Raw genomic sequence first — 19,760 nt, forward strand, 5'->3', positions numbered from 1 at the left:
GCAAATTGGTTGAGCCCCTGGAATGAGAGATATGTTGTGATCTCAAGACCTATGAGGTGGAAGAGATTGAGGTTCCAAAAACAAATCTGCAAATTCTCTGATAAATTGCTGAATTTCTTTAGGATTATCTTTCTGCTACTGAAGCAGATCTTCCTGCATACAGAGATGAATGATGTGTTGAACTGCATTTTTGTCCAATAGTTTCTGCAGGTCTGTTGGGGATAAAAGTAAGCATGTGTTCAATTGTGGTGATACTCCTTGTACAGAGATCATCTTGCCATGATGAACAAAAAAAAACTATGTTCTTATCTCATTGGGGCTTTTTTGTTTTGCCATTGCAATTTTATTTGGTCTCTGATCTGCCATCACAAAATTTCTTATCCCATTGGTGCCATCGGGTTGCAATTTCTTACCCTTCCACACCATCATTGACTATTTTTTGTTAGTCTTCGTGTAACGGATGTACGAAAAGATCACTTTGCCCTTGTTATGGTTTGTTGGTTCAAATTGTAATCATGCTAATGACATGTGACATGTAATAACTGAAGGGACAAGCAAATACACAAGGGCGTATTTTTTATTTGCATAAAAATAGCAAACCATAAAAAAGTTCAGTTGATTTAATAGTTGAGCAATAAATAGATTTCTTCTTTTCTGCCTTAACTGAATTAAATAAGCGTAGCAGAACCTTTTAGACCGACTGTGAGCTAGCTTCTAAGATGGATCTATGGGACCAAGGCCCAGTTGATCGGTCGGCTAGTTTTACTCTGGTCAAAATCGGTCGGAGAGCTCATCGGAGCTATCGTCGTCGGACTGATATTCGCCCTAGAATCATTAGCAGAAGGTTGAGCACATAATGGGGGTCCTGTTTGAGTGCTCCTCGGCCAATGGTGACAACCAGAAGGTAGCGAGCGATGGCACATGGCAGCAGCGGCGGTTGGTGCTCATCTCTGGGAGAAACCGAGAGAGTGGGGAAGGGAAAGAGGGAGCGATGAGCTCGATGACGGCACGAAGAAGCTCACTAGGTGCTCAGCTCGGATAGAGGAGGCTTGAAGTAGTAGGTCACCAACAAGGTCAAGGAGCTTGGGCACCGAAGTCGAGGAGCTCAGCTCGGCGATTCCGACAAGGAGGAGAGCGATTTGTGGCGGAAAAATGGTGCAAGGGTCCTTACCGTTGTCCACGGGATAGATCTATGGCAGAGGGCTACTGGACTTCGGTCGTCGACACTCTTTTCTCTCAGCGGTGAGGAGCTCGACAAGGTGGTGGCATGACTCGGGGAAGATGCAGTCGAGATGAGAATGGGGATCAATATCCCCTTTGCACATGTGCTAATCTAGGCCCATTTGTCAGGTGTAGGCCAGCGCATGGTCCTAGTTGACATATAGCACAAGAGATAGGGGCAGTTTGGCCATTTTGGAAACTTTCAACAGTTCATATTGATGGTGGTAACGGCCATGGCATGAAAGACACCAAATTCACAACCCAGTGGCATATAGCGGACTAGAGGTTTTGTGATGACAAATAACATAATCGAGAAAATTGCAATGGCATACAAAGAATTATCCCTGTCTCATTCATGTACCATAGGACTAAAAGTCTCCAACTAGTACATACCTAAAACCACATCATAACAGCCTAATTTTAGAATCCTGAGATCTGTCTGAAATGCATGCCCTTGAATCCACATATCACAGTTGGGAAATTGTTGGTGACAATGCAATAGACCTCCATCTGCAATTCTGACATTGATTGGAGAAATGGAAGTCCTAGTCCTCTTGAGTTTATCAGCAGTGGTGGAACTAATAAAGTTATGGGTACTGCCTAAATCCAGTGAAATCAAAACCTCCTGATCATCAATTAACCCACGTAACCTGATAGTTCTTGGTCCTTGTACCCCATCATAGCCACCTTAGAAATAGACATGATTGTATCAGACTAGGATGTCAAGGGTTGTACCTGAATAAGCATCTTCAAAAACTTGAAGCATGACCAGCAGTTACTCAACTACATGCAACTGAACTGTTGGAGCATAATGATGGCCATTACTCCATCTTTCACCCCATTTGGAGCACAATCATCTTGCTCTTCAGTAAGTCTGAAGAGTAACCAACTTATCTTCAATTGGGCGACATGCAGATGCTCTTGCACCTTTGAGGCCATGAAGATCAGTCGTAGAACCTTTAGACTGAATATGTCCAGTTGATGCCATAGCACTGGGTATTGATAAAGGTCTGCTTCCTTTCCAACTGGCATTATAATCCATTCGGTCTCCTCTTGATCTTGGTGAGAGTTGTACCCCTTCTTAAATAATTGCAAAGAGTAAGATGTATCCAAACCAAATCTTGTGGCTGATGCAAGATGATCATAGCCCTGATATCCTCTCTAAATCCATCCACAAAGTGAAGAAGACAGGATCATAAGATGAATTATTAGCCAATATTTGATTCATCAGTGGTTCAAATCGAGTCATGTACTCGGATACTATACTCACTTGCTTCAGATCGAATAAATGCCAAATGATGTCCTAATATTGATGTCGACTGAACCTTTCCACCAATTTGTTGCACAAGTTAGTCTAGGAAGAGAAAGTTCTCTAAGCTTGTAACCACAACATCGCATGCCCTGAGAAATGATAGGTAGCAAGTCGCACCTAAAGCTCCGGTGCAATTGCATAAACCCCAAAACAATCCTCACATTTGCACTTCCAAAATTGAGGTGACTCGCCATCAAAACATGGAAAATCAAGTTTAAGCATGTGCCCCCCCCCCCCCCCCCAAGAATGAAATGAGATAGTAGTACTAGCTAGAAACGCATGAACTGCAGATGTGGGAGCCCATGGCGAGGGTAGTAAAGTGATGGGTGTCGGCGTACCTATGCCCGGGGTTGGCATATAGGTCATGATTGATTCGTGTGCCTCGCCCCGGTGACCTGCTTCATAGTGGTGGCCATCTGGCCCGCAATGCACAGGGTATGGTGGCATTCCTAGGACTGATGCCGACACCGCATCACCGGTCGCAGTTGGCGTGCTCATGGTGTTCGCTGTTGGGGAAGAAGACATGTAAGGTGCTTGTGAGAAACCAAGTTAAAATATTACCCTTTTTATATGTGATGAGTGATTGACAAGGTTATTGATTTGGTTTGTCAAGTTTTGGGTTCCTTGAGCTTGGTTTGAGCATTTTGATTATGGACTAACTGGAGTTGGAGTTGGAGAAATATGTTTACTTGTCTCATGGTGTGCAGATGACGGATGCAACTTGGCGGTCAACGGCGGGTAATCGAGCCTAAGCAGGTGTTTAGTGTCGGACAATCAAGGAGGCCGAACGGAGTCAATGGTAATCCTAGTTGTACATGTGGAGATCAAGCAAAGAACGAAACGAAGGATGAAGACTTGTCAAAGTCAAGCAAAAGAGATATTGGTGCAAGTGATAAGGCGGCCTGAGGGATCAGGAGCGGGAGAGACTTGTCAGTGGTCAGGATCACAAGACGGAGTACACGTGTTGGTATTAGAGCACTTGCTTAAGATATAAGCGAGTGACAAATCACACCTTAAGAAGCACGCAGAGGGTTTCACGGTTGTGCCTCAAAACCGTGAGAGGATTGGAGATGTATGTAGCACCATTATGAAGCTTGCGTCGAGGTAAAGCTAGGTCTAGGGATGTCAATGAGGACCCAATCCCCGATTCCCCGGAGGAAATTCCCCTATTAGGAGACGGGGATGGGGAGATTTCGCCACCCGCGGGGATATAAATGGTACAAATTATATCCCCGTCGGGTCTAGCGGGGATGGGTATGGGGAAGCATTCCCCGTCCGCGTTTCCCCGCGGGGACCCGTTTTGGCCCAGCGGTGGTGGCCCAGGCGTGCGCGATCGGTCCAGGTGGGAGCCAGATGCGCAGCCCATGCGGGTGCTAGCGCGCAGCCTAGCCAGGCACTGCCTGGCGCCATGGCATGGTGCGGGTCGGCCCAGTGGGTGGCCTCGGTCCAGTGGGCTGCCTCAGCCCAGGTGGACCGGGACGGGTTCCCCGTCGGGTCTCCATTTCCCGTGCGGGGACGAGGATGGGAAGAAAATAGTCCCCGCGAGCGGGGGCGGGGACGGGGACGGGGATGGGGAGCCATTCCCTGACGGTGAATTCCCCATTGACATCCCTAGTTAAGTCATGAAGGTGTTGCGGCCGTTCGATAGACAGAACAAGAAATGGACCAAAATACTCTCGATGGTAGATAGGAGTGTACTATAAGAGAGAGTTATTTTAGTAACAAGCTAGAAAACTAAGGGGTCAAATTTTCTAGGCCTATAAATAGAGGGGTAGGGATATGAGAGAGTTTGAACCAGCTACCCTAGCTATTTGTGCCACATATTTGAGAGTCTAGTGTTAGAGTTATAGATGAGAGAAAAATAAGTGCTTAGCCTATATAATAAGTGAGAGTTTTTAAGAGAAGAATTCTTGTAATCTTCTTAAAATAGGGCTTGCCTCTTTGATTAATAAAGTTTTTGTTTTTGCATATGCTTGAATTCCCCTCCTTCTAGTCTCTCTCTGTTGGCTCCCTTGCAAGTTTTCAAGTTTTCCTTTTTCGGTTGTGATTTTCTTATTGTTTTTTGTTTTTGCCTTTGAGCTATGATTTTTCAACTTTGGAAAGTTGTTCTTCTTGTTGCTAAAGGTATAAACGTTTATATACTTATGTATTAAAGAGGATCTTGAATCCACTTGTCTCTAGACTATCAACTTGGAGAGTTGTTTCTTTCGGTGACTATATTTTTGCTTTGTTCTTTGTTCAAGTTTCAAGCTTTTGTGCTCAAAGACATATGGAATGGTCTTGAATAGAATCTATGGTTCATATTCTATCCATGGAGTCATGTTGTCTTGGAACTTTCTTTCTCGCTTTATCTCTCTAAAGTTTATGCTTCCATTTATGTGTTTTTGAGAAGCATTAGGTGAACAAGGAGTAGGTTATCTATTTCACAATAAATTTATAAGGCGTCTATTCACCCCCCCCCCCCTCAACTCGTCGTTCTCGGTCCTACAGCTTGTACTTTCTTTTGCTTGACATGTTGCTGCAGATCTTCCACTTTAGCTTCGAGTGGCTTCCATGCTTCAACCGTGCACTGCAGCTTCTCGAGCACTTATCTCTGCTCCACACGATCTTTCGCGTATTAACGAAGAAACTCTGTGAGTTGACTCTCTTGTGCCATGATTTGTTGTTGCTGTAGAGACAAGTAACATGGCTTGGTATATTGATTGTCGTCAATCCTCTTTGAGGACTCCAGAGCGAACGGTTCCTTGGAGCAAATTGTCGAACTGGTGGGTGGTGGGGAGGTGGAGGGAAGCAATGGTGGGAGGTGGCTCTGGGACCAGATTGTGACGAACTCGAGCGGATTCGATCGGAGGAAGAAGTATATAGGTAGAGGAAGAACAGACAGAGAAAGATTTTTGTGGGAGAGATGTTCCCGCACAGAGTTCTTTCTTTATCGACAAGTTGCAATATGTTTAGTTATTGTCATTTATACAAGTCTTGCCGACCCAGCACAATACGCACGCCAACTCTCACACCCACGCGTCAGCCCACTCTCTTTATATTCGGCCCGCTGTCATTCCTACATATGATAGGCCCAAGAGTTCTGACACCTCTCTTGTCTTGTGAACTTTCCAACTCTTTGGCAGCAAACCCAAGGTAAAGAATTCTTGCACTAGCACTTCCATTATATTTCCGTGCGACATTAAGCAATTCATAGTTCCAAACACTGCATCTATCATAGGAATATGCATAGCAGGAACAATCACTAAGGCAAGCTTCGATCAGCACTTCCAACTCTGATACTAGAGTATGGATTGCTTGCCTCGGTTGACGACAAAGTTGTCGTCCGTCCTCGGAGATTATGAGCTCTGACGATGCGCCGTCGGCGGTTGCTCACCCATGCATGCATGCTGGGGTCAGCTTTGAGACCATGTTAGAGGGACCTGTTGACGGTTCTTTGGAAGAATACGAGCGCCAACTTACCGTTCTCAGAGACGAGCTTGTCGCCGCCGATGGGTGGACGGCCGGCAGAGATGGTATCCGGGGTTGCAGTGCCGGAATCAAGCTTGAATAATATTAAGGGTGTGTTTGATTGTCTGTACAGACCTTTTAAGCTGCAGCATATATACTAGACGAGTAAAAGCAAGCTGAGTGGGTGCAGTGATTCTAACAAGAAAAGTATTTAATTGTCTATATGGATGGATGTAATGACCATATGAAAGTGTTTGGATGTATGCATAGGCGAATGCAATGACGCTGCACCTGATACTAACGAGTGGGCCTGTTTCAACATTGTAGAAGAAGCAATACATCCACCCGGCCAAACTCCAGAGATAAGCTTGATTCGAGCGTATCTGACTCCAACCGTATAATTGCATCTACGGATACAGGAAGAAACAATATATATAAACAACTAAATGATCTTTTTCATAAGAATATATGCACAGATAAGGTCACGATGACTCTGATTCGAGCAAACAAGCGCACCTTAGTTGCTGGCTAGCAATTGCCGGTAAGAAAATAACAGAACGTGATCACAGAATCAGACTTGCTTGAGAAAAACCAACAGCTGGAGCACTGCAGTTTCAGCTCGACCAAAATTTCACCAGTTACTCTTGAGTCTCCGACTTATCAAAACAAACACGACTAAACTCGAATGATCTGATCTGATGGCAATGTGTGCTGTAAAGTTATCAACCTCACGTTTTCAAACCAAGTGATCCTTGCTATAGCTTTGTTAGTCAGTACATGACTGTCAGCAGGGTCAGATGTGCAGAACCTAGATTTACCAAGAACTACCACCTGCAGGTGCCAATTTAAGCTTCAGCGACTACTGAGCTCAACCAGAAAGACAGTAACTGCTCTATTCAAACCTTAGCCTGGTTGAATAGAGGATTTGGATCCAATCTTTAGGATCGAGTTCCTAAAAAAGTTCGGCTTTATGGCAATCCATCAGGTTGCAGTTGCAATGCTAGTGCCTAAGATCCTCAGGCTCTGGTTGCTGTTGCTCAAAATCTTACATTGCTTTGTGTTCACGAAGTATACAACAAATGACAGTGCAAGCATACAACAATCTTACCTTGATCTAATTGAGTTACCCACATCTTACACAAAATGCAAGTACTACATACTAGACACCAGACACAAACTGCAGATCAAGAGCTTTCCAACTTCAACTGGCTCGAAGAACAGGTCCAGGAATAGATTATTTCCTTCGTGGGCACAAATTCTCTTCAATGTTTCATACAAAAGTTGGATCAAGGAATAATGCGCAGCGTCCTACAATAGTTCTGCTGCATAGTACCCTCATTTCTGCAAGTCTATGTCCAGTGTTGAATCAGAGCGGAGTTTTTTCGGTTCCCGCTCCCCCAGGTGCAGAGAAACACAAATGTCATCGGGTGAATTCTCCAGGTCCGTCAGGTTATTCAACTCGCCGTTGCCCTCTTGACCATCGCGCAGCAGAGACATACCAATGAGGTTCGGGATGAACTGACGCTCTTCCACGTTCTCGTTGGGCCCGAAAGGTTGGTCCGTCAAGGTGGCAGAACTGTCACGAGGAAGTTGTTGGATGTTGACTCCAAGAGGCTCATAAATTTTGTCAACTTTATCATTTTCTTGAGGAGCAGCAACAGGTGATGACTCTGCGGCAGTAGAATTAGCTGCTGCTGCAGCAGCTAGAGTAATTCTTTGTTCTTCCAGGGCCTCTGTGTAAAATAGAACAATGTGTTCCATGAGAGGATATGAAGATGATACGACATAAAAGGAAAACATGTCTAGCTCTAATTGAGATTTTCAATTTTTGAAAACACAGACCTTGTAACCCTTCACTTGTCGTAATTAGATCAAGCTCCAAGAGATCAAGGAGGCGGCCGAGATCAACTCCACTTGTCCAGTTCTCTGGACCCTGACCACATTTTAGTTTCAACCTTCCCCGGTTAGCTGTACCGCCCCATATAATTCCTATAGGCTGCGGCTTCTCACCGTCTTGTCCTGTCAAGATTATAAGGCTTCCGCTGTCACCTTCAAGATCAAATGTTTGTTGGTTCTCCCCAACAACAAGAAAGTCGGTGAAAAAGCAAATTCCCTTCTCGTCATTGTACTCAAGAGCATATGCCACAACAGTTCCTGTTGTCAGACCAGAGCTTCTTCCAACTTTGACAACTTGTCTTCCGATGAGACTGCCAATAGGGGATTGGAGATCAATTGCCTTTACATCACCAATGATTCCGACTCCTTTAACTGAGGTGCTGACACTAGTAATGTCAAAGTCATCGGCAAATGGTATAAATGCACCATCAGCTCTGACAAATGTTTCTGCAGATGCATTTGAATGTATAGGATATGTTAAGGAATAAGCAGAAATGAGCAGCAGTGAATGCACTGGAAGATAAGTCTTGCAGAAAGATGTTACAGATTGCAAATGTATGCAAAACGTGAATGCTTTACAGAAGAAACTTTGCAAAATTCGACCAGAGTTGTTATTGAATTGTTAAACTAAGAGTATACAATTGGCATAACATTGCATCTTACCTGGGTTTGTTCCTGCATAGATCCCGTACCAAACATCATCTGTTATAAATGATGTTGCTCGCTCGACAGCACCAAGGTAAACTCCAGGTCCAAGATTAGGAGGCAGTGGATGGAACATCTTCTGATTAGGATAATCCAGATCAACTGCAACATGCCTGTTCGTAAGGAACCCAACTTGCTTATTGCCAGTTCGACTCTTCACAATGGCACCCAAAGTCCCATATGTTTCGAGACTAGCTACCTGAAGATTAAAAAGTAACAACTCTTAGCTGCAGGCGTGAAATTCATGAATTTTAGTTTACATGTAGATATTAGATAACTTTTACTCCGTATCAGTTATCTCCTAATGATTTTTATGTACAGGGAAACATTGATGAAACAAAAAAGGGCTGAAGTAAGCTTGGTCCTTGTATGATAATAGCAAAGCAGACCATTTGATAAATTAAAGGTATAGTCAAGTGATGAAGCAATCAAAGCAAGATGCAGTATAAGAGAAACAAAGCAATATTACCTGTGAACCTGAGCCTATAATTGGGTCACTACCACGCAATCCATCGACAAGCTCGTCATACAATTGTTCCTTAGGTGTCGGGGCTGGTGCACCGTAATAAGAAAATTCAACAACATCAACATCACACCACACACCACCAGGACCCTGTTTATGACAGTCAAAAACCGAGCATGTAATGTCATATTACTTAAATAACTTGCTAAAACACATGATCCAGAATCAAGTCTACCTCAAGTGCAGCTGGAAGACACTGTGTAGGGCTGAGCCACTTCCTATGAACCTTCCGAGCAACAAAAACAAGGATGGCAGGTGTGTCAGTCAATGTCCCCTTCCTGATTCTAAAGCCTATTGCTGTACCAAGACTAAAGCGGCGCAAGATCTTGCTGTGGAATGCCCTTATAATCATCAAATCAAGTAAGGTGGTGGCTTGTTGCCCCTTTGGCAAGCGACCAAGATGCCCTGGTAGTACACCCTTCTGTAGATTCCCAAAGTAATTAGCACGGCCTTCGGCAGATCCGTGCATTAGAGTAGATGTAGGCCAAGAAAAGTATGCAGCGCTGCTTTCAGAGTGCTGACCAGCTGAGGCAATTGGTTGGAGAGAAGATGGACAACAGTTATGGTTGCATCCGTTTCTCTCCATATCCAGTGCTGAACCCTCTGACTGTGATGAACCTGCATGCGCCTTCCAAATATCTGAGGACCGCATTATGGAAGTATCATCTAGTTCTGTTGACTTTTGAATCCTTCAGAAATGTAAAACTGCAGCATCAGAGAACAGAACCCTAAAGAAAAATACTAGGTAATTCAGCTTTTAAGTTGATGCAAGATTGATTTAGAAAAAAAGAAAAGTTGAGCAACACAAAATAACTATAGGAATTGGCCTACAAGTTCTTATAAGAATGTACCACACTAAAGGAAGCAGAGAGAATATAAAATTAATATCATGGCACCCTAGTATCCAAGGAAATAAGTACAAAAAATGGTTGCGTGGAGCCAGCGCAAAACGCTCTACAATGGGAAGGATGTTAAAAGAATAAAGTTCTCTTTGCAGAGAATAAGTGCAAAGTTCTCTGCAAGTACCATTCCTTCCAGTCGAATAACAACACCCGGAAGAATGAAATATCAAGATGACCATAGTGATAAAAGGTTTCCAAAATGAAATGAAAACATATTACTAGTAGAGGTGTTCAAGGAAAGAAAACTGGAAATAACAAATGTTCCAAGTATCACTGCATTGTCTGGAACATTTAATATGATCACGATTTAAAAGATCAGTTTAAAAATGCAGAATACAAAGGGATTCACAACGTCTCCTATCTCGCAGATTATTCTGTGTTGTAACTGGATGAAGGGAAGACAAGGCGCGTCACAAGAACATACCTTATCATATATTTTATTAATCAAAGACCCAAATGGAGCTAAGATGCCTAATAAGATGGGAGGATCAAACAAATAGGCAACCCATATGATAGATCAATCTTCATAAATTGAATTGATAACATAAGTTGGCTGGAGAAAGTTGAAAGGAATGAATACAAATAGTTATGAAAAGCTTGGACTAGTTGAGTTCCTCCAAATTATGTGAAGTTGGAAAAGTGAACAGGAGAACGCATATCATGATTTATAGCAGAACTGCATGAACCCAAAGCGCAAAGATGGATGAACAACAAAAAAGAAAAGCAAAGGAGGTTTTCATTCCCCCAAAACCCTGGAGTTATGGAGATGCAAGCTCCAAATGAAACACCAATGGCATTCACTACGGCTATCAATAAGGAGATGTGGTATCCACGACTGCTCATTTTAGACCTATCCCACGATATGAAAGAATGAAAGCAATAGGAGGTATGGATAAGGCATGGTCCATTGTACTCCTCCACTTGCATTTCCAACAACAAAATCACAACTCAGCTGGACATTGAACTGGAAAACAGAAATAGTTTGTGTTCCAGTTATCCCTCATCCGAAAATAAAGTGAGATAAGGACCAGCATCGACTTTATAGAGATATTTTCGCTCCACAAAGCAGTCTTATTTTGACTCCACTCAGTCATGCAGGTTATTTGAAAAATCGGATTTTTCGAAGGAATATTCAAAAAAGAATTATTTTTTTAGAAAAAGGAATTCGTTATCATCATCTATACTCATCTCAAACATGAGAAAAACCATATTCTCGAAGCTAAAGATAGAAGCCACTGAAGAGAAGAGTAAAACGAAGCACAGTGCCGAATGAGTACCCAAGCCAATTTCTATGCAGAATGTAATAAATCTGCGAGAACAAGCGAGTAAAAGTTGGCCTAAATCCTACACCATTTCCTTGACCCCCATTTTTTTTGGGAAAATAAGCTGCACCCGCACCTTATTTTGGTACCAAGAAGCCCTGTGGTATCAACTAGCGTCGTCCTTGAGTGCCGGAGGAGGAGCAGAAGAACCTAATCTATCGAACCATGGGTGTGGATTAGTGGGGCACCACGCATCACACAAATCCATGACTAAGCTAGCAGGGAGAATAGGAAGAAAGATTTGGATCTGATTGGGAACAAAGACCAAGAACAGCTACGGGGAATCCATCCAGCTTCAAGCACGAAAGCTAAGATGGATGGATTGCTTACCAACAAACGCAGAACCAATCCACGACCAGGTGGACGGATCTCCGCTCCGCTCGACCGAGAGAGGAGCGGCGGGCGGCGGGCCCAGCAGCAGAGGAGAGGAGCGGCGGCCACGTGCCCGGCGCCGCTGCTAGACTAGCTCATCTGGGGCCTTTCGAGCCGGCCCCGCCGTGAGCGTGCGTGGAGCCGAGAAGGCACGCTTCCGCCTGCCGGTCGCCTCTCCCCCTGTGCTTGTTTGGCCTCTACAGCCTGCCGGAGGTGCTACCTGGGAGACGGGGGTGGAGCGCCGGCCACGGCGGGCGGAGGGAGCCACGGGGGTGGGGGGGGGGGGGGGGGTTGGTGCTGAGTACTGACCACCAGTGCAGCAGCCAGTAGGTGCAGCAGCCTCGTGCTCTTGTCGTCTCTTGGCCTAGTCTAGAGAGAGAAGAGAGAGATAGGAGGAGAGGTGAGGCTTTTTTATGACTTTGTTTTATTTATTTATTATTGTCAAATTTGAGATATTGTAATGTTTTAGTAATCCACGTGTTTATTAAAACCGCTAGTCTACATTCTCCGGTGACAGATACAAGGCTCTTCCTCCTCTTCATTCTCTTTTTTTTTTCTCTCTTCTTTCACCTTATCTTCTTCTTCTTTTTTTCTTTTCTTTCCCCGTGGATCCGACGCTGCATTCTCCTATATTACTGCAGATTTCGCGCTATTGTTGTGTCTACTTTTAATAATATATGTTCTTTTATAAAAAAAAATCATAAAATGAGAAAGCCATAGCACGAGCGGTGGAGCAAATGGGCACTTCCCCAGTCTCCTCCCTCGCCGGCGTGTACCGGCTCCTGTTGCAGGAGCTTGGCCGATTCATCCCAGCCGCCGCAAACGAGCCATCATCAGATCGCGGACGATCGATTCGATCGAAACCCACCCAATACAGCATCGTAAACCCTCGAGGCCAATCCGGTCCAATCCCGTAAACCCCCAAGCCCATAAGTGCCCTGCCACAAGCAAGCGCGCGCGTCCCCAAGAAACGGAGGCGACGGGGAACAGGACCGATCAAGAACCAGTCTTGGAAGGCGAGTTCCTCGCTCCTCTTGTGCGCGCGGTTGGATTGGCGGGGTTAGTTACCTCCTCTGCGCGGCCTCGGCGGCGGCCTTGCCGCAGGCCTCCTGCGCCTCGCGCCGTTCCGCCTCCGCCGCCCGCTCCCGCTCCGCCGCCTGCGCCGACCCGAAGCACAGGCACTGCCCCATCCTCCTCCTCCCCTCTCCCTCTTCCCTCCCTTGCTTTGATCGTTGTTGGCTTTGCTTTGCACTGGGCATTACGAATCCGTCGACGAATGCAGCGATGGCGATGTGCACTACGAAAGGAGGGGATTGTGGGAACCAGCATCCTCTCACCTAAGAGAATTTGAGGTCACGTGAATTCAAAATGTTAGCAGCCATCCGATCTTAAATAGATAGATGAGATATAAAGGTTAATATTTTTATAAACAGTAAAATCCCTATAGCATTATATGAACGAAAATGTTCCTTTCACATGTCCGATGTATCGAACGAACGGCCTCGTTCAGCCTGACGTATCGAACGAACGGCCTCGTTCAACCTATAGTATTATTACGTCGGTCCAAAAATATTTTCACATTTTAATACTTCATATGTTCAAATTTAATTTTTCAGATGTTATAAAAATTTGTTGGGTACTTATTTTCGTATTTTGCATCCCGGGAATCTCTTGCATATATATCCGGACCCGAAAAAATTATCTATTCAAGTTAATTCCTATATATCTCTAATATTTCAGACGTTCAAATTTAATGTTTCAGATGTTATAAAAATTTGTTGTAGAAATTCTTCGAGAATGTTACATTCCGGAATCTCTTGTGTACAGATTCGGACCTGAAAAAATTATCTATTCGAATTAATTTCTATATTTTTGCATCTCCAATGCTTCAGATGTTTAAATTAAATGTTTCAGACGTTATAGAATTTTATTACAAAAGTTATTTTCGTATGTTGCATCTCGGAATATAGCATTATATGAACAGAAATGTTCCCTTCACACGTTCGATGTATCGAACGAACCGCCTCGTTCAGCCTATAGTATTATTGGATTGGTCTAAAAATATTTTCGCATCTTAATATTTCAGACGTTTAAATTTAATGTTTCAGATGTTATGAAAATTTATTGGGTAGTTATTTCCGTATTTTGTATCCCAGGAATCTCTTACGTATAGATTCGAACCCGAAAAAATTATCCATTCAAGTTAATTCCTATATATCTCCAATGTTTCAAACGTTATAAAAATTTGTTGCCGAAGTTCTTCGAGAATGTTGCATTCTGGAATCTCTCATGTACAGATTCGGACCAAAACAATTATCCATTCGAGTTAACTCCTATATTTTCGCATCTCCAATGTTTCAGACGTTCAAATTAAATGTTTCAGACGCTTGTGAATTTGTTGCAGAAGTTATTTTCGTATGTTGCATCTTGGAATATAGAAATTAACTCAAATGGATAATTTTTTCAAGTCTGGATCTGTGTGCTTTTTTGGTGTATTTTTTTATGTTGCGAACGTTGATTTCAAATATTGCAGACGTTAGTCTTTGATATTGCGATATGCAGTTGCAATATCTGATATATCGGACGTCCATGTACTTAGCTTTGCCGTTATATGAACCATTGCTACCGCTAGAGCACTGTTTATATCTGACTTCAAAGGGTGAAGTTTTAGATCCGAATTCTAGAGGGTTCCAAGAAGCCATGGGAGGGCTCACCGAGCAGTGGTATGGGCTGTTCGGACGGTTTGTTTTGGTTTTTGACCGTTGAATTGAACTGAATGGTTTTAGTTCAAATTTGAAAAAGATGGTGGTCCTTTAGAAATTCGATGCATTTTAACAATGGAGTTTGGCCCCATTTTGGAGGAAACATTTTTACATGTACAAGACTATCAGAAAAACCTGTGGTCTCTCTTTTACTCTTGTTTAACTCTTGTTTAGTAGATCGGCGACTTTATGCAGTATTTATATATATTTTTTAATTGGTATCATTAAACTTCCTCATTGTGTTTGTACACAAAATAAGTACCCATATGGAAGCATGGTAGAATCATTGTACACATTCATAGCTATTTGAAAGAAATCTAGTGATTTATACATTTGCGATTCCTGCCAATATGTATATAATGATTTTGTAGCAAGTTTCGTCTAACGATAAATCTATCGATCCGCCATTTGTATATGTAGAGGCATGTAATATCCTGAGTTTTAGCATTTAGATTATAGCAAAATTCACTCCATTTAAAAAATCTAATTATTCAAACAACTTAAAATCAGGATATATATATATATATATATATATATATATATATATATATATATATATATGAGTATATATATACATGTATCTATATATTCAAATATATTATTTTGACTAAGTATTAATTTCTAATTTAACCGCTGTAATAAATTTAACTATATGCATTTTGGTTTATTTGGTTCTATGGTTATTTGAGTGGAGATTTAAATTTGTTGTAGCTCAAATTCAAATCTATTCTTAGATTCTTTTCAACTCAAACCCAAATTGAATTCAAATCCTCTCCCAAAGTCAAAACTTCAAATCCAAATCATAATTCAAATATTCTTATTTGAATTTATACCAAATCCAAATTCTTTTCCAAATCCAAATTCAATTTTTCCCATTTTGATTTTAACTCCAAAACCTTTTCCTTTTCTTTTTCTTCCCGGGTCTATTCCTTTTTCTCCCCAGACCCAACCCCTCTCTTCTCACCTCTACATAGCCCAGCCGTGCGCTAGCCCACTCCCCCCCCCCCAAGCTATGCTTAGCCTGACAGACGCGCACGCACGTACTAGCCCGATCACCCCGCTCTCTCCCTCTTGCTCCCGCATGGGACCCACGCTATCGGTGTCTTCTCCCTCCTCCAGTGCATCGCCGCGCACTGCTCCTAGTCGCCGCCCATCCCATCGCCATTAAGTCACCGACGACCTTCGTTGTCCTGCCTTCATCTCCACCCCCCCCCCCTCGATTGTCCGCACATGCAGCCAAAACGTCCTCTAACACATGCGACATCGGCAGACACCGCACGCGCTGGCCAGTGCAGAGCTACCACACTCTGTGGAAAATCTGATGAGCGTCGTCCCACTACCGCGTTGTTCACCGAGGACAGCGTGACACCGCGCTACACTGCCTCTCTACTTCTTAATCTCCCTCCTTCTATGAGACGGGGAGCCAATCACCCGTTCTTCTCCTTTTTGGCCACTGCCACAAAATTCGACAAGCCCAAGCGCAAATCGGCCAAGACCGAGCTACGAGGAGCGAGGAGAGGTGTCGCACACGGTTTCCTCGACCGATTTGGTGTGTTTCCCCACCGAATTGGAGCTCACACCGCCTTCTTCTACCGCCACCACCCAATTCGCCCTCACCGTCGAGCCACCCCACCAATGCCTCTTCTCATTGACCAATCCCACGGCTAGCTTCCCCTCGCCCGCCTCCTTCTTTTGCGAGCGTCACTTTTCCTTTGGCCCGATGCCGATGCACCTCTCCGCCGTGACCTAGCGCCACTGTGCCTCGATCGCACGCCGCCAGTCGGGCCACGGCTAGGCCCTCAACCCTTGAATCCCCTGGCTGGACTCCTCGTGTCGCGCTGAACCTGTAGCCACCCTTAGTCGATCAAAGCCCCTTCTCTTTCCTCTTCTCCATCGACAACCGAGTTGTCGCCGCCTAGTCGACTTCGATCGTCTCCTAGGCCCACTCCAGTGGCTACTTGCCATCGTTGACCGACAAAAACAGGTTCGCAAGCCCGTATAGACCACATGCCCCTATCCCTTGGCGCAGCTCCCGTCTCGTAGTCAATTCCGACGAGAAGACCGGTGAGTCATAACTACAGAGCTGAGGCCGAGTCCTGTGCGCTGCTCCTCCTCTCTGCATCGGCATTCGAGCTAGCCTAGCACTCGAGCTAGCCCAGCCCGACCTCCACCACAGGCCAGCCTACCTACTATGCACCCAGGCTTGAGCCCAGTCCAGCCCAGCCAAGCTAGTGGGACCACAGGGCACTGTACAGTGGGCCCCACATCACTGTTCAGTGGGTCCCAACTATGGGTCCCACCTATGAATAGTATTATTTCATAATTTTTTGATTTAATTTTAGATTAAATCTTTCGAGAGTCATAACTTCTCCGCTTTGACTCTGATTCCGATGATTTATTTGCCTAAATTTATCTAAATTCGAGATCTACCTTTTCTATCATAATGTGATATCCATTAGGGCTCATTTGGTATTTCATTGGTGTTATTTGATTATTCTCTAGTATTGGTATTCCATTGGTGTTATTTGATTATTCTCTAGTATAGGTCGTCATTAATCGTAATCACGCGCGTTTGCAGAACAGGAGGATTTCGCGGAGAACTTGAAGGATCCTAACTTCGACCAAGGTTTAGAAGAAGACTTCAGAGAAGAAAAGTCCTATCTCCTTGATCATTTTTAACCCATATTTTTAATAATCTAATTGATCAACTTAAAACATGACTAATTATCGTATGTGCTATGTATTGTGCTATTCAACTGCTTGCAGTAATTACATCCTATCAAATAATTGCAATGCCTTAAATGTCTTATCTAGAATATATATCACCCTAGGATTTACCTATAGTTATCTATATTAACGTTGGACGCTGCATTGTTATCTAGCATACTTAGGTTGGAATACACCTCTTCAGAGATATCGCTATGGAATACGTCTCTTAAGAGATGTCGCTTCATTGTTTAATCAATTCAACTCATATGCCATGAATATTTGGTGATTATGGAATCCTTGATGTTGTGCGGGATATGGCGGGTGGTGTAAAAAATGGGTGAAAAATGTTTTAGCGGGGGCAAGTAGAGTAGTCCTCTGATAGAGGATGCATTTTGGGGGCTTGAGTTACCTATGTGGTATTCATGGTCAGCTGAAGATGTCTACCCCGACTGAATAAGTATTGAATCATTGCATCATCATGCTAAGCTACCTTAGTGCAACCATGCACCATGTATGGGGCAGGACTTGACTTTTCCATCTCCTGATCAAGCTGGACATTCTACTAGGAGGGTCGGGTGAGCAACGAGGGGCCAAGTGTTTGTCAGGTGCTATGCATAGGAGTTTCCGACCCAGCCATGTTCGATGGTCAGTAGGGGAGTGCACTCTATACGAGATCTGGAGCACTTGGGATATCTCGAAGTAGTATCTGGAAAGGGAAGGTGAGTGAAGTGTCTCGGTATGATTTGCTCCTCCGCTTACAACGGTTGGAGATTGAGCATATCGCGTGGGTACAATATACAATCTCTACAGAGTGTAAATCTATTCGAATAGCCGTGTCCATGGTTATAGACATGCAAAGTAATGATCTCATTGGTTAGACTCAGGGGCGTGTGTATCTTTGATGAGTGAGTGTGTGGACTAGATGTCCATATGATAAGGTTGCTGGCTCAGCCCACTAAGAGTTGTGTGGTACTAGAGGTACACCAGACACACTAATAGGGACTGTGGAGCGAAAACTCACTAGATATATCTTGTTACTTTGTTTACACTGTTTTCAAAGTGAACAGTAGAAAATATAACTGGATACATGCATAAACTGCTTTACGTTTAACTAAACACGTAAAGCCTTATCCTTGAGATGTCCTTTATGCATTTATCAACAGTTTAAAGTAATATAGAACTTACTGAGTACCTTTCATACTCATTATTTCTATTATTCAGATGAGGAAGCAGAGGCGCAAATGAGGAGTAGATTTAGTAGTCATGTTCACACCCTAGCTGCATGTGGCTTTGGGGCAGTTGTTCTGCTATGATTTTGTGTTGGCCGAAACGTCAGGTTTGTAATATATCGTATGGTTTGAAGACCTGTTGTACTTTGTAATCTTAATACTTTTATGTATAATGTATGACTATGATGCTACAATTGTTGTATTATGCATATCATCTACTTGATCTAAGGACAGATATAAGAGGCATAGGAGATCCTGGGAATAGGGTCTTACATGGCACATCTGCTGACAGGCATCGTTGCCCCCTCTGGTATTGTTTCAATACTTCTATGTAGGTAAATAAATGTTTAAAAGGAGGTTTTGTGTTAGTGTTGGTAGGATTGTAAGACAACTAGGATGATATTCCTACCATGATTGTATGGCTAGCATCACAATAAGTTACAATTCACGATGTTATTACTAGATTATGACTGTGGCAGTCTGGTCAACTAGGATGCATTCCTACCATAATTGTATGGCTAGTATCACAATAAGTTACAACTCATGATGTGATCACTAGATTATGATCGTGGCAGTCCGATCAAACCGTTAGAACATATGGTCGGTTTTAACCATATAGCATGGCATGTGGTAAGATCATATAATACATATCTATCGCGGCCGTGACAATGATACGATTATGATTGTATAGTGTTGGTAGGACCATAGGATCTCACATCCCTACAACAAGGATCATGATCCGTCGGATCACGATTCTACCGTTTCATAGTGTTCGAGATCCAATGTTCAAACTTCTGCCCGACCCGTAGGAAATGGCCCACTCTATTAGCACCTAAAGCAAAGCTTGATCGTTGAAGCTTTCAGCAAATGAAAGATGGTCACATGATCCAATCATCTGAATTTTTCACGAGATGCTTGATGCGATAAAGAAATAATTTCAGCAGAATTCAGTGACGATATATCTAGACAACTGAATTATTTGCACTACACAGGGGAATAAACAACTCTAGAGACACCGATGTCATGAGCTATGGAGACAAGTAAAAAATGTCTATGCTGATGCTACAAGACTACTACTGTCCATGAAAATGTACATTATTTGTTACAAAACAAGCTTGTAATTTGGCAAGTTGGATGACCTCCGGATGGCATGTACGGTAGCAGATGTTTAAGAAGGATGTACACTTTACTGACATAGCTACACAATCACAAACAAGAAGATGACCGTGCATCCTCTCGGAAATTAGACGCAAAGGTTTTTGTTCACCACCAAGTCATCAACAGCCTGAAAGAATGCATAGAAGAGTATGTGAGACAAGGTTTAACACCCCAACTGAAGACATAACACATAACAGAA

The 19,760-nt window shown here is 43.4% G+C and overlaps 1 protein-coding gene across 3 annotated transcripts; it reads right to left on the reverse strand.

Moving 5' to 3' along the window:
- Positions 1 to 7,010: 7,010 nt before the first annotated feature.
- On the reverse strand, positions 7,011 to 12,997 carry LOC133905896 (protein NARROW LEAF 1-like). Of its 3 annotated transcripts, none has more exons than XM_062347687.1 (6): positions 12,772 to 12,997; positions 9,283 to 9,796; positions 9,054 to 9,197; positions 8,543 to 8,783; positions 7,826 to 8,326; positions 7,011 to 7,716 (listed from the first exon to the last, which is right to left on the reverse strand). In XM_062347687.1, the coding sequence occupies exons 1-6, from the start codon at positions 12,960 to 12,962 to the stop codon at positions 7,319 to 7,321; spliced, it is 1,989 nt and encodes a 662-aa protein (XP_062203671.1). In that variant the 5' UTR covers positions 12,963 to 12,997; the 3' UTR covers positions 7,011 to 7,318. The 3 variants fall into 3 exon arrangements, with proteins under 3 accessions (XP_062203671.1, XP_062203672.1, XP_062203673.1); XM_062347688.1 differs by lacking the exon at positions 12,772 to 12,997 and adding an exon at positions 11,662 to 12,234; XM_062347689.1 differs by lacking the exon at positions 12,772 to 12,997 and adding an exon at positions 11,662 to 12,234 and having other exon boundaries at positions 9,283 to 9,835.
- Positions 12,998 to 19,760: the final 6,763 nt, after the last annotated feature.

This window comes from Phragmites australis, chromosome 23, assembly GCF_958298935.1.
Source record: "Phragmites australis chromosome 23, lpPhrAust1.1, whole genome shotgun sequence".
NCBI classification, from domain to species: domain Eukaryota; kingdom Viridiplantae; phylum Streptophyta; class Magnoliopsida; order Poales; family Poaceae; genus Phragmites; species Phragmites australis.